The following is a 14,729-nucleotide window of genomic DNA, read 5'->3' on the forward strand; positions in this document are numbered from 1 at the left end:
AAACACAACACCAAGTACTCATTTGAGAGAACAATATACATTCCATATGTATAACAACATTTTGTTAGTGACTCAGTTTTGAACTCCAGATTAGATGGTAAGCAGTTTTTGTATATGATAGTTAGGAAATTTGATATAAAATGCACTAACTGATTTGAAGGCTGTTATATGTTTCTCACAGCAGTGTTGGAATTGATGTCTTTGTTTACACCCTTCAAAATTCTGGAAATTTGATACTAAGAGGATCTTAAGGTTAATACAGCATTTAAACTTCAAGTTTGTCAGAATGTCAAATCAAACATCTTTCAGCCATCTAATTTCCAAGCTGTTATTTTATAGGACTACCAGTTTCAATGATATATTATGCCATCTTCCAGCTCCCTGACCAATGTATAGATTCCTACTACAGTTCCAGTCAAAATGGGGGCCAGCATCAAGGACTGGTGTCTGTAGATTTCTGCTTGATACAGCGATCACATCAAACATCGTCTGCTGACTGTTAGAACTGAGGTTGGAATTTTTCTACACATTGGTCTGATGATGGCATAATATGTTGTTGAAACTGGTAGCCCAATAAAATGACAGCTTGGAAATTACATGGCTGAAAGGTGTTTGATTTTACATTCTGGACTGAAGAGCTGAGTCCCACAACCATCTCTGAAAAGATGGATATACAGAGACAAGTTTGTCACTTTTTCACATAAGTGGTCATTTTCTAATGTGACATACGAACATACCATCAATGAGATTGCAGTATGAATTGCTGTTTGAGTTAAATGCTTCCTCTTCATCCTCCAAACACTCTTGACAATATACAACATTAAATCACAGTGTGATAATGGTCCTGCCACTAGGTCCTGCCACTTGACGTAGCTGTTACTGTTATAGAATGTTCCCTCACTCCTAGAATCTTTTCCAATGCTGTGAAATTCAACTGCTGGCCTATCTTATGCTGACTGTGGCCAGTCTCTAACCTATCAGTGATCCATTGATGATGCATAAAGTCATCTGACTGCATTGGCTGTGTCATCCAGATTCCTCTCTGCATAATGGACTGTTGCATGAACACTAATTGGTCTCTTAAAAGGATCCCACACATTTTTGTGTTATTGTGCTATAGTTTAGTCCACATAATGTTAACAATATGCTTTTATTTCTGGATAATTCAAGCTTATGTGCATGAGGAGAGATTTTGTTTGTGTTCTGGCTGTTGTGGTATGCAGAAACTACTTTCTTATTGTCAGGTGCATTCACGTAAATACTCAGGACTGTTGAATGAAGAAGATGTGGATTTGTCTATAATTAGATTGTTCAGACAAAACTCTTTATTTATGCACACTTAACATTATATATAGTGTAAACAGACCTTCCTTTACAGGTTTTAGTGGAAGCTACCTTCTCACAATATTTTATTTATTTATTTTATTTGAGAATCTGGTTAGCTGCCTTAAAGAAATGTAGTGAAATAACTCACTTATTCACCTACCCTGTAAGATCACAACTCTCATTTCATTTTTGATAAATTTCTTTAATATTCATTGAGAGATTAAAATGACTTATAATTTATTGAGACCTTTTTTTCTCCTCAGGGGAAATTACCGTGAACAGGAATATCATCGAGGTGGTGCCGATCGCTTTGATGGATTCGACCGTGGAGCAACAGCTGGTAGTAATAGCTATGGTGGTCAGCTTCTCTCCCGTCCACCTGGTTTTGGTACAGATCGTTTTGGAAGGGACAGGTTTCCTAACTCACCTGGAAACTATGAGCACAATAGAGGGTCTCATTCAGGGCTTTGTGTAGAGATTAGACACATGCCGCCAGAGGCGAGCTATGTTGATGTGAAGCGTTTTTTCTCAGGCCTATATGTTGCAGGAAATGCCATTAAAATCATCAACGACAACCATGGCAATCGTGTTGGTATGGCTTATGTTAGATTCACCAAGGGAGAAGACAAGGAACGAGCACTTTCCTTCAATGGGAAGCCATTACGTGGCTCACTTGTGGAAGTTCTGCATCTTGATGATGATATATTTGAAAAAGCCATAGACTCTTATCGACCACCTCGAGAGTCCAAACAAGCACGTGGATCAGCTGATAATCCAGATGGCCGCCCTGACTTGGAACAGTTCGTATGCCTTCGGGTGTCAGACTTGCCACCATATGTTAAGGAGCAAGACATCTTCAAGCTCTTTGAGGGATACACTGTTGTTGAAGTGGTTATGTCAATTACACCAAGAGAACTGACTGGTGCTAAGGACTTTAAAGCTTATGTTAAGTTCAGCAAGCATGAGGATGCGAAAAAGGCTCTATACTCGTCAAATAAACACATTATAGGACATAAGAAAGTAAGTGTGTGGCCTTGCCCTGTGGACGAGTTAGTGGAAGCTCGAAAACAGCAGAATGGATTTGATGATGATAAGGTGACTGATATGGATGTAGAGGAGGAGGTTCCTACAACTATTGCAGAAACTGTGACAACAGAGCCTCCCCCAGTCAGTGTTGCGCCCCCCACCCACAGTTCATCTTCAGCGCCTCCTACATCACAAATTGTATCATCTGAAAGTCCAAGTGCGTCACCAGTGACTACAGCACAAAGCAGTACCACCAACAGTTCGACTGTTACTTCGTCTCCTGCAGCAATCTCTCCTGCAACGACTACTGCATCAGTAACCACTGCCACGAACCAAGGGCCTACACCCACACCAGCACCTTCACAACAGCCACTGCCCATAGTGAACACAGATTGTGCTCTCTTGCAGGTATGTGGTGTTTGTTTAATATGCTAAAAGTCTCTCTCTCTCTCTCTCTCTCTCTCTCTCTCTCTCTCTCTCTCTCTCTGTATGTGTGGCATATCAAAATGTTCAGTTGTTAGGCCTGTATTACTTTGTTTGGGCAAACTGTTGATCATGAAGTACAAGAAATCTAATGTGAATCTCAAATACTAGTAGTATTCCAAATATTTTCATTTTAAATTATGAAACTTTGCACTTCCAGGATTTAACTAGGAAGACTGTAGCAATCTGGAGTTCCCTAGATGAAATCTGATGTGTAGATTATCAAGTTACATCACAGTAAAACATTTCTGTAATGCACATAGCACAATATACTTTACACATCTGTGTGAAGGAAGCATTATGTGATGGTGTCCCAGTAATGTTTCACATAGCCATAGTAGTTACAGGTACAACCATTTCAGGTGTGAAATCCACATGTGAAAAGGAATATTGTGACACTTATGTGGATTTTTTCACTGAGCCATCTTATGAGTTTCAATGTTTTGTATGATGGCTCAGTAACAAAAGGTTTGCATTATTCCATTTTACATGTGGATTTCACTTGTGAGATAGTTGTGTCTGTAACTAGTATGATTGTGTGAAACCCACATTAGGGATGCCATAATATGTTGCTTCTTCCACACACACGTGTGGGTATATGCCACGCTATATGCATCACAAAAATATTTTACTGTGATGTACCTTGATAATGTCCAAGGAGTTACCTTTAGCTAAGTGCTAAAGTGCCACTGTATTACCTAACTGCCATTGACTGAATGAATTTCACCAGTTACTTTTTTGAAAGAGAAAAAAAATCCCAGCCCCTTTGGAGTAACGTAACTATCATTATCATTAATAATATTAATATACCCTATTGAAGTTTGTATGTGATTTAGGGCCTATTCAAACATCTCTGAAATATTGTTGCCTGATATATGGGTGGCTGTAATCAGGAGCCAAAGCTTAGCTACTAAATTTTGTGCCAAATACTGTCGCGGAAAACAGTGTTTAAAATTATAGTTCTGAAATGTTTTCACAACATTGGTTTGACTGAAAGAGTTGCACATAGCTACAGTAAAAATATTAATTTATTCTTTGTTGTGAAACAATAACAACATAATCTAGCTTAGTGTGAAATTAGCACCAGCAGTAATACAGTGTATAGGAAACATTAAGTGATTGTGGAGTCCAGTAATCTGGTATCACTAAACACATTTAATTTGGAACTAAATAAGATAAACAAAATGAATTTGTACCTATAACTAGGCACAGAATGGAAGATACTTGATTTTCTTCTTCTGTTTTCCAGGGCCTGCCACCAACTACAACAGACCGGGAAATCTTGGACTTCTTCTCAGATGTGGGCCTTGTGCCACTTCGCATTCACATAATGCTGGACAAGTATGGCAAAGCTAATGGTGATGCATTCCTTGAATTTGCAACTACACCCGAAGTTGCACGTGCACTTAGTAAGGATGGAACTTTGCTCGGCCCAAACGAAGTTCGTGTTCAACCTGTGTCTCGACTTGAACTGCAAGAAGCACTTGGTTGGCAAGTCCCTCCTTCAAGACCACCTTCAAGAGGACCTGTGCGTGCTGCCAGACCTGGCCTCTTAGGTGCTGCACCAGGAACTCCGCATCGCCCACAGCTGTTGCCCCGCCACAACCCTCATCACCCACATCACAATCCCCACCATCCCCATCACCCTCTTGGACCCCCTCATCACAATCCTCACCACCCTCACCATCCACAACATGTAGATGCATTTGGAAAGCCAGGTTGTGTTCTTGCTCTCGAAAACATTCCATTTCGTGCAGATATTGATGAAATTCTTGATTTCTTTGCTGATTATGGAGTAACGAGGGAGAATGTTATCAGACGATATACGGAGGGAGGTATGGTAACAGGTGATGCTCGTGTAGCACTTCCCTCACCTGCTGAAGCACAGCGAGCTCTGCGAGAACTTCGTTATTGCAAGATGCGAGGACGGCCTATATTCATGAAGCTTTACTGATGTTGTGAGTGTGACCTAGTGGGCTGTGTGGACTTGACTGAGAATGTGGAACTAAAAACACAGTAGAAACAATTTCAAGTGTCTGTGGAGTCTGAATCAAGACATGTTCTGCCTAATGTAATGTGAATTTTTTTCTTATTTTTTGATTAATGAAACTGTATTCAGATCTGAACGAGTGCAAGTAGCCCACTATACTAAAATATTCACTATATAATGTCCATTCCCCATTGATTGGATATTATTTTCTTTGTCAGTGCCATAGGATTTATACGGGTTTTAAATAAGTGAATCCAAGTATAAGAACATAAAAGTTTCGAAGTTTTGTATAGTAAGGAACAATTAAACCACTAACATAACAAAATGTGGTTTTGATATTGATTAAATAACAGTATAGTGTTTGTAAAAAAGCTGTTTTCCATTCATTTTCCTCTTGATTAATTTGATGTGATTTGTTTTCACTTGCCACTTGGGATATCATAAACTGATCACTACAGACTGCTTTGGAGATGGAGGCTAATTCATTACAACCATCTTCTGTGGGCCTGGTTTAAAATGAATAACAGCTTGCTTGTGATTATAATGCCTTTAAAGTTTACAATATTTTTTCACATATCATGATTTGTCTTTTTAACAATCTGGACAAGTCAATGTATTATGTTAAAAGTTTCAATTTTTTGTATATGGGCATGCACAGACAAATTTAGTTTAAGGTATGACATTAAGAGAAAAGTCAATGTAAAGAAGAAGAAAAGGAGAGGGGCAGAGGCCAATAATATGACATTTTAAATACACATACTTTTGTATGTTAATCACTGCATCAGACTGATAATTAAGTTCTAGTTATTAGTTTCACAGTAGTTTCAGCATAAAAAGTGTTAGTGACACTGTGATCTAGTATCATTCCAAGTGTGTTTGACATATTGTCATTTATCATTTGTATTTTTTGTTACATGAGATTTTAGAATGTTTGTACATATAACTATGTATATTAGTGTGTTTGTGTTTGTGTGTGTGTGTGTGTGTGTGTGTGTGTGAGAGAGAGAGAGAGAGAGAGAGAGAGAGAGAGAGAGAGAGAGAGAGAGAGAGAGTATTGATAAATGTGGATGTACAGTGAATGTAAATAATGAACATGTAAATAACTAAAGAAAATTTCCTAACTGGCCACTTTTTGGTCCAAGGATACCACATAAGTTGTTTGCAAAGATATCCTCATTTACTTTTCTTTGTAATGTTTGATAACATTTAGGGAGTGCAGCAATAACTGAGTTGTTACTTGTTTACAGTGGCACATCTCAAGTAAAAATACCCAATAAATCTTCAGAAAATGATAAATTGTATTTTTATGTGTAACTAAATACCCATTATTGTTTTTGAACTGACAGAAAATATTTAGTTGTGGAAACATGTGAAATTACAAAAGGAATGTCATTCATGTCTTTAGACTTACATGAGCATTGCCCCACTCTGTTGTGCATCAAACTGTGTACAATCTACATTGTTTAGATTAGATTAGATTTACTTTCATTCCAATTGATCCGTAGTGAGGAGGTCCTCCAGGATGTGGAACATGTCAGAAAAACAACAATACACGACAAATATTTACAACTAAGACAAGTAAGCTAATGTACCATTCCACAGGTCCCAAGTAGAATGATCGTCATTTTTTAATGAACACTAAGAGTCATTTTACAAATACTAATGCACTGAATTTAAAATAAAAAAGTTATTTATTTATTTATAAGGTAATAAACATGTAATACAACTACTGTAATACTTATTTACAATGAACACATTACTGCACTGAAATGGTGCAGAAGTTAGATTAAACTTACACACACACACACACACACACACACACACACACACACACACACAAATTTTCAATGAACACATTACTGCACTGAAATTGTGCAGAAGTTATGTTGTGCTTATATACAAATCAGTTGGTTTTACTAAGAAATTCATCAATGGAGTAGAGGGAGTTGGCCACCAATAAATCCTTTAGGCTTCTCTTAAACTGAATTTCATTGGTTGTTAAGCTTTTTATGGCTGCTGGCAAGTTATTGAAAATGTGTGTTCCTGAATAATGCACACCTTTTTGTACAAGACTAAGTGACTTTAAATCCTTGTGAAGATTATTCTTATTTCTAGTATTGATTCCATGAATTGAGCTGTTGGTTTGAAAAAGTGATATATTTTTAATGACAAATTTCATTAAGGAATAAATATATTGGGAAGCAGTAGTTAGTATCCATAGTTCCCTAAACAGGCTACTGCAGGATGTTCTTGAGTTCACACCACATATAACTCTTACTGCACGTTTTTGTGCCCGGAAAACTTTAGCTTGGCTTGATGAATTATCCCAAAAAATAATCCCATATGACATTATGGAATGAAAGTAATCATATTATGCCAAATTTTTCATTTTTATATCCCCTATGTCTGACAAAATTCACATTGCAAACAGAGATTTGTTAAGACGCTTCAGCAGTTCTGTGGTGTGCTCCTCCCAGTTGAATTTATTATCAAGCTGTAATCCCAAGAATTTAGCACTGTCCACTTCTTCTATCTTCTTGTCATCATATGTTAGACATATACTCTTGGGACACCCCTTACAAGTTCTGAACTGCATGTAGTGTGTTTTTTCAAAGTTTAGTGACAAAGAATTGGCTAGGAACCAGTGATTAATGTCCACAAATATTTTATTGGCTGATCTTTCTAAGACTACACTTGATTTGCTATTTATTGCAATGTTTGTATCATCGGCAAACAAAACAAACTTGGCATCTGGTAATGTTACTGATGAAAGTTCATTGATATACACAAGAAAAAGTAAGGGCCCCAAAATGGGACCTTGTGGGACCCCACATGTAATTAGTTCCCAGTTGGATGATGTCTGATAGCTTGATACATGTCTCTTTCCTAATAACACCCTTTGTTTCCTGCCAGAGATATAAGATTTGAACCATTTTGCAGCATTTCCCGTTACACTATAATATTCTAGTTTACTTAAAAGGATATTGTGATTTACACAGTCAAATGCCTTTGACAGATCACAAAATATACCAGTTGCCTGCAATTTTTTGTCTAATGAATTAAGCACATTTTCACTGTAAGTGTAGATAGCCTTCTCAATATCAGAACCTTTTAGAAATCCAAACTGCGACTTTGACAGTATGTTATTTGAGATGAGATGGTTATAAAGACGACTGTACATTACTTTTTCGAAAATTTTTGAGAATGCTGGCAACAGTGAAATTGGACGGAAATTTGATGCTATTTCTTTATCTCCCTTCTTAAACAGTGGCTTAACTTCAGCATATTTCAGCCACTCAGGAAATATTCCACTGATAAACGACTGGTTACACAGATAGCTTAATATGTTACTTAGCTCAGAATCACATTCTTTAATTAACTTTGTTGATATTTCATCATACCCACTAGATGTTTTTGATTTTAAAGATTTTATGATGGACATTATTTCTGTTGGGGTAGTGAATTATGGAAGTTACTTGAAATATCTGGTCTAAGGTAATCCATAGCAGCATCTACCAAACCTGACAACCCCATCTTTTCACTAACAGTTATAAAATGTTTGTTAAAAAGTTCTGCAACACTATACACATCTGTCACCAAGGTATCATTTACTCTTAATGCTATTTGTTCCTCTTCATGTCTGGTTCTACCGGTCTCCTCCTTCACTATATCCCATATTGTCTTTATTTTGTTATCTGATATGACTATCTTTTCCTTGTAATATATTTGCTTTGACATCCGTATTACAGTCTTTAATATTTTGCATTATTTCTTATAATGTGCTATAGCATCAACATTGGAAATGTTTCGGATTGACAGATACAGTTTTCTTTTTGTTTTACAAGATACCCCTATTCCTCGAGTAATCCATGGCTTCGTTGTAGACTTTGCTCTAACCTTGGTAAGTTTTGGGGGAAAGCAGTGTTCGAATAAGGTAAGCACGTTATTAGCAAAAAGTTATATTTTTCGTTCATGCCATGAGCACTGTAAACATCAGTCCAGTGAATGTCTCTGAGGAGTGTCCTAAAATAATCAATTTTTGGCTTACTGATTACCCTCTTGAGCTCAGATTTAACAGATTTTATATCCTGTTCAGTATCAACATTTAACAGGAGGAACTGCATGTCATGGTCTGAGAGGCCATTGACTATTGGTTTTGTAATATAATTTTGTTCATTGGACTTTTCTATAAAGATATTATCAATGGCTGTTTGTGAGCAAGTGGCTATCCTAGTGGGGAACTTTACAGTGGGAATTAAGTTGAATGATAGTGTTACTAACTCAAATAAGTTCTTATTGGGAGAGTCTTTAAGGAAATCTACATTGAAATCACCAGCAACCACTATTTCTTTGTTTTTGGTTGTTAAATGGGCCAGTACAGCTTCAAGGTGGTTGACAAACAGATTAAAGTTACCTGCAGGTGCTCGATATACACTTAATATTATGAAGGATTTTTTGTGAAATTCTAATTCTGTTGCACATGCTTCCATATGCTGTTCTAGGCAAAATTTATGAATGTCTATGTTCTTAAATTTATGACAGTTCCTGATGAATGTGGCAACTCCTCCTTTCTCTATTTCTGATCTACAAAAGTGAGATGTTAACCTAAACCCTGTAACACTTAAAAGTTCTATACCAGTGGTCACATGATGTTCAGAGAGGCAGATTATGTCAGCTGGGTTTGAAGACTCTAATTCATCTATGCAGATAGTTAATTCATTAATTTTATTTCTCAGTCCTTGAATATTTTGATTGTGAACTCATACTGACCATTTAATGTAACAACACATGAAAAACTACAAAATGTTATCTCCCAAGGTAAACTTGTACTTAGATAGTTACAGGTACTACATTAATGAGAAACATTGACATAAAATATGGTTCTTTGTCCAATTGTTACTTGTCTGCACACTACCCTTTTACATTTGTGTAACTGAGTACATACATCTTTTCTTAAACTAAAAAAGGTGACCTAGTTGGTCTTGAACTACAAATGCTCTACAAAATTAGATGGAAAATATTGTCCAAGGGCTGTTAAAAAAGTGTTAAATATATATATATATATATATATATATATAGGTATATTTTTCCTTCATGGAATGTTTCCTTCTATTATAACCATATATATATATATATATATATATATATATATATATATATATATATATATATATATATATATATAAAAAGAAAGATGATGAGACTTACCAAACAAAAGCGCTGGCAGGTCGATAGACACACAAACATACACACAAAATTCAAGCTTTCGCAACAAACTGTTGCCTCATCAGGAAAGAGGGAAGGAGAGGGAAAGACGAAAGGATGTGGGTTTTAGGGGAGAGGGTAAGGAGTCATTCCAGTCCCGGGAGCGGAAAGACCTACCTTAGGGGGAAAAAGGGACGGGCACACACTCGCACATATAGACACCTATATGTGTGGATGGATATGTGTGTGTGTGCGAGTGTATACCCGTCCTTTTTTCCCCCTAAGGTAAGTCTTTCCGCTCCCGGGACTGGAATGACTCCTTACCCTCTCCCTTAAAACCCAGATCCTTTGGTCTTTCCCTCTCCTTCCCTCTTTCCTGATGAGGCAAGTTTGTTGCGAAAGCTTGAATTTTGTGTGTATGTTTGTGTTCGTTTGTGTGTCTGTCGACCTGCCAGCACTTTCATTTGGTAAGTCACATCATCTTTCTTTTTATATATATATATATATATATTCAGGTACAATTGTTTGACACTAGTCACTTTCAAAGTAGTATCAGTCAGCTTCTACACACTTCTCTGAGAACTGCGGCCACTGCTGGAAGAATCTCTGGAAAGCCCATTTTGGTGTGATGCACAGTTACTCTGTCAAATTGTGCATAATAGCTTCCCTGTTCTGAAGTCGGGTTGCTTTCATTGTGTTTTTCACTTTGGGAAAAATTCAGAGTTGATTTTCACACACACACACACACACACACACACACACACACACGTACAAAATCCAATTGCCCTGTGGTGTCCTTGTAAGTATGCCAATATGCCACCCATCATTCCTCTGCAGGTTAGTGGTTGGGTACTTGTCAATTTTTTTTTTACATGTTGTTTCAGCATATACACTCCTGGAAATGGAAAAAAGAACACATTGACACCAGTGTGTCAGACACACCATACTTACTCCGGACACTGCGAGAGGGCTGTACAAGCAATGATCACACGCACGGCACAGCGGACACACCAGGAACCGCAGTGTTGGCCGTCGAATGGGGCTAGCTGCGCAGCATTTGTGCACCACCGCCGTCAGTGTCAGCCAGTTTGCCGTGGCATACGGAGCTCCATCGCAGTCTTTAACACTGGTAGCATGCCGCGACAGCGTGGACGTGAACCGTATGTGCAGTTGACGGACTTTGAGCGAGGGCGTATAGTGGGCATGCGCGAGGCCTGGTGGACGTACCGCCAAATTGCTCAACACGTGGGGCGTGAGGTCTCCACAGTACATCGATGTTGTCGCCAGTGGTCGGCGGAAGGTGCACGTGCCCGTCGACCTGGGACCGGACCGCAGCGACGCACGGATGCACGCCAAGACCGTAGGATCCTACGCAGTGCCGTAGGGGACCGCACCGCCACTTCCCAGCAAATTAGGGACACTGTTGCTCCTGGGGTATCGGCGAGGATCATTCGCAACCGTTTCCATGAAGCTGGGCTACGGTCCCGCACACCGTTAGGCCGTCTTCTGCTCACGCCCCAACATCGTGCAGCCCGCCTCCAGTGGTGTCGCGACAGGCGTGAATGGAGGGACGAATGGAGACGTGTCGTCTTCAGCGATGAGAGCCGCTTCTGCCTTGGTGCCAATGATGGTCGTATGCGTGTTTGGCGCCGTGCAGGTGAGCGCCACAATCAGGACTGCATACGACCGAGGCACACAGGGCCAACACCCGGCATCATGGTGTGGGGAGCGATCTCCTACACTGGCCGTACACCACTGGTGATTGTCGAGGGGACACTGAATAGTGCACGGTACATCCAAACCGTCATCGAACCCATCGTTCTACCATTCCTAGACCGGCAAGGGAACTTGCTGTTCCAACAGGACAATGCACGTCCGCATGTATCCCGTGCCACCCAACGTGCTCTAGAAGGTGTAAGTCAACTACCCTGGCCAGCAAGATCTCCGGATCTGTCCCCCATTGAGCATGTTTGGGACTGGATGAAGCGTCGTCTCACGCAGTCTGCACGTCCAGCACGAACGCTGGTCCAACTGAGGCGCCAGGTGGAAATGGCATGGCAAGCCGTTCCACAGGACTACATCCAGCATCTCTACGATCGTCTCCATGGGAGAATAGCAGCCTGCATTGCTGCGAAAGGTGGATATACACTGTACTAGTGCCGACATTGTGCATGCTCTGTTGCCTGTGTCTATGTGCCTGTGGTTCTGTCAGTGTGATCATGTGATGTATCTGACCCCAGGAATGTGTCAATAAAGTTTCCTCTTCCTGGGACAATGAATTCACGGTGTTCTTATTTCAATTTCCAGGAGTGTAGATCAGAGGCATACTGTCCTAGCACTGAAGTAAGTTTGGCAAATGAAGTTATATAATTAAGATAAATCAGCAGAAAAATATTAAATACTGAACTGTAGTGTCCTGTAAAGGCCCACACCAGATAATTTTTTCAACTAACAGCTGTGGGAAACCTCTTACTATATGGGATCGTTGGCAACGCTGGGTAAGTGACACTTGGGCAGACTTTAAATGAACTGAAAATGTCACTAGCTTTTGAACTCTTATGCTCTCTCTCTTGAGAAATAGAAAAAAAACATGTTAAAAGAGTCAAACAACAAAATAGTGAATAACAAAAATGACATGCCAGATGAGTGTACAAAGACATTCAAGGTATGGATAAAGGAAAGATGATCGCTGGCCAATGGTGGTGTTTCAGTAGAATTAGTTAAAGATAAAGGTAGAGTAATATATAAGAAACTCACAAAACTGTTCACAGAATGTCTGCAGAGCACAACAGTTGCCCGAAACTTGAAAAATCTGTAATTATTCTACTTAACAAGAAAGGAGACAAAGAAAGTATCAAAAACTGTAGACCTATCAACTGTCATGCTGTACTGGATGTTCACTAAAATTGCCACCAACCACACAGAAAAAAAGCATTGAATTTTAATTAGGTATAAGAGCAAACTGGCTTAAGAAGTGGGCTATACACAGTACAAAAAGTTTGAACTGCCATTTTGCCTAGGATTCATAGATTTTGAGAAAGCTTTTGGTTAAGTTTCAATAAAATCTCCACCAACAGACCTTGTGAAACGAGGCACTAATTCAACATATACAGCGAAGAACAAATATATCGCTGCTGTTGTGCCCATTAGATTTCATCAAGCCAGTGAGAAATTTAGAATTAAAATAGTATTCAGCCAACAAGATTCCACATATTCAAAACTATCCACAGCAATTCTACAGGAATTTTTCACGTGCATAAACTTGGTATTGGGGCGTACAAAAAAATCGATGTGTGTTAATGGAATATATCTGCACCACTTGTGTTTTGCTGATGACATTGTATTGTTTGCGTCTAGTGCACCTTTATTTTGTCAATACAATTTTGAAATTAAAATGAGGCCCATGAGTTCTCAGGTTAAAAATTCTGTTAATATAATTGATTCATTGGTGACAATTGTTCCCAGTTGTCATATGACAGCCTTTCATTCTTCTCAAATATTTCTTCTTAAGGCAGCTTATAATGACACTAGTCTTTGCTCTTTTAATCAGATATAGTTACACTAGTTTTGATCAGCATGCTACATGTACCAGAAGGCGGGTTGTAGTTCCCCGGCCTTAAGGAACTGAGTCATATAAGTTCTTGTAACGGACCGTTATCTGTAATAGAATGCAACTTAGTATCTGTCTCTTCAGGCGTTGCTTCAACTTTATGACATAAAGACAAATTTTTATGTCCCTCTTTGAGTGTGTGGAACATGTTTGTAAAATTACTGCCTAGAAAGGCATTTAATATTTTTTATGAAACTGTCTGGTCATTTGTGAATAACCTTTTCTTTCTTCAGTTTGGCTTCAATCACACTGTTAAGGACTAAAATATTGACACAAAAATTGTATTATTGCAAGAAAAACTGTCAAATGTGAATGAAAACTGAACAAATGTTCATGTAGTATGAGAAATGGAAATAAGCATAGCTTATGGGATGTTTCTGATGATGATGATGATATGCTAAACTCAACAAGCTGAAAATCTATAAACAAGTGTAAAGTTGGTGGCACATAGGAAACTGAAATACAGTGCTGCAGTTAAGGAAAGTAATGAAAGTTAATTTCTGACAGGCAGTTTACTATTGCGACTGTCCTGGATAGTCACACAGATTAGCATGCTGCTCGTGGGATTTGGAGAGGTGTGTTGGTCAGAGATCGAATCTGCCTGTTGGATCAACAGTGGGGGCTGGTTTGCCAGACAGTCTGAATGTGATTTTTAGGCACTTTCCCACTCCTAATAGGTGAATACTGGGCTGGTACCCATGTCCCTCCCCTGTTACACTATCCACAAATACTTTGAAACCATTCTCACACTTTCACATGGGATAACTCTAGCCACAGATGGATGGGGTATACAAATTCTGTCCTGGGGAGAGTGGCACTTGATGATGGAAATTGGGCCACCCTCTACTACTAACATTGTCAGTTTCCAGATTAATGTGCCGACACCATGAAGATATACGATAAAGCCAGGAAAAAAACCACTGAAAAACATCATTGCTCTTAACTGCAGTATCAATGTGCTAACTGAAAGTGAGGTAATCCATACATATTGTAGAAATGTATGTATGTATGTATGTATGTATGTACCACATATATTCCATAACCACGAGACTATTTCAACCAAACTTTACACAATTACTCACTATCTGG

General features: G+C 38.8%; 1 protein-coding gene across 3 annotated transcripts in view; it reads left to right on the top strand.

Annotated features, from left to right (window-relative positions):
- The window catches only part of LOC126188988 (RNA-binding protein 12), a 107,324-nt gene extending 101,198 nt beyond the window's left edge, over window positions 1-6,126 (top strand). For all 3 annotated transcript variants that reach the window (XM_049930782.1, XM_049930783.1, XM_049930781.1), the window contains exons 6-7: window positions 1,590-2,760; window positions 4,085-6,126. In XM_049930782.1, coding sequence (XP_049786739.1) covers window positions 1,590-2,760; window positions 4,085-4,789 — 1,876 coding nt within the window. In that variant the 3' untranslated portion in view covers window positions 4,790-6,126. The remainder of the gene's footprint in view (window positions 1-1,589; window positions 2,761-4,084) is intronic.
- Window positions 6,127-14,729: the final 8,603 nt, after the last annotated feature.

The sequence above is a fragment of the Schistocerca cancellata genome, chromosome 5 (assembly GCF_023864275.1).
Source record: "Schistocerca cancellata isolate TAMUIC-IGC-003103 chromosome 5, iqSchCanc2.1, whole genome shotgun sequence".
Lineage (NCBI taxonomy): Eukaryota > Metazoa > Arthropoda > Insecta > Orthoptera > Acrididae > Schistocerca > Schistocerca cancellata.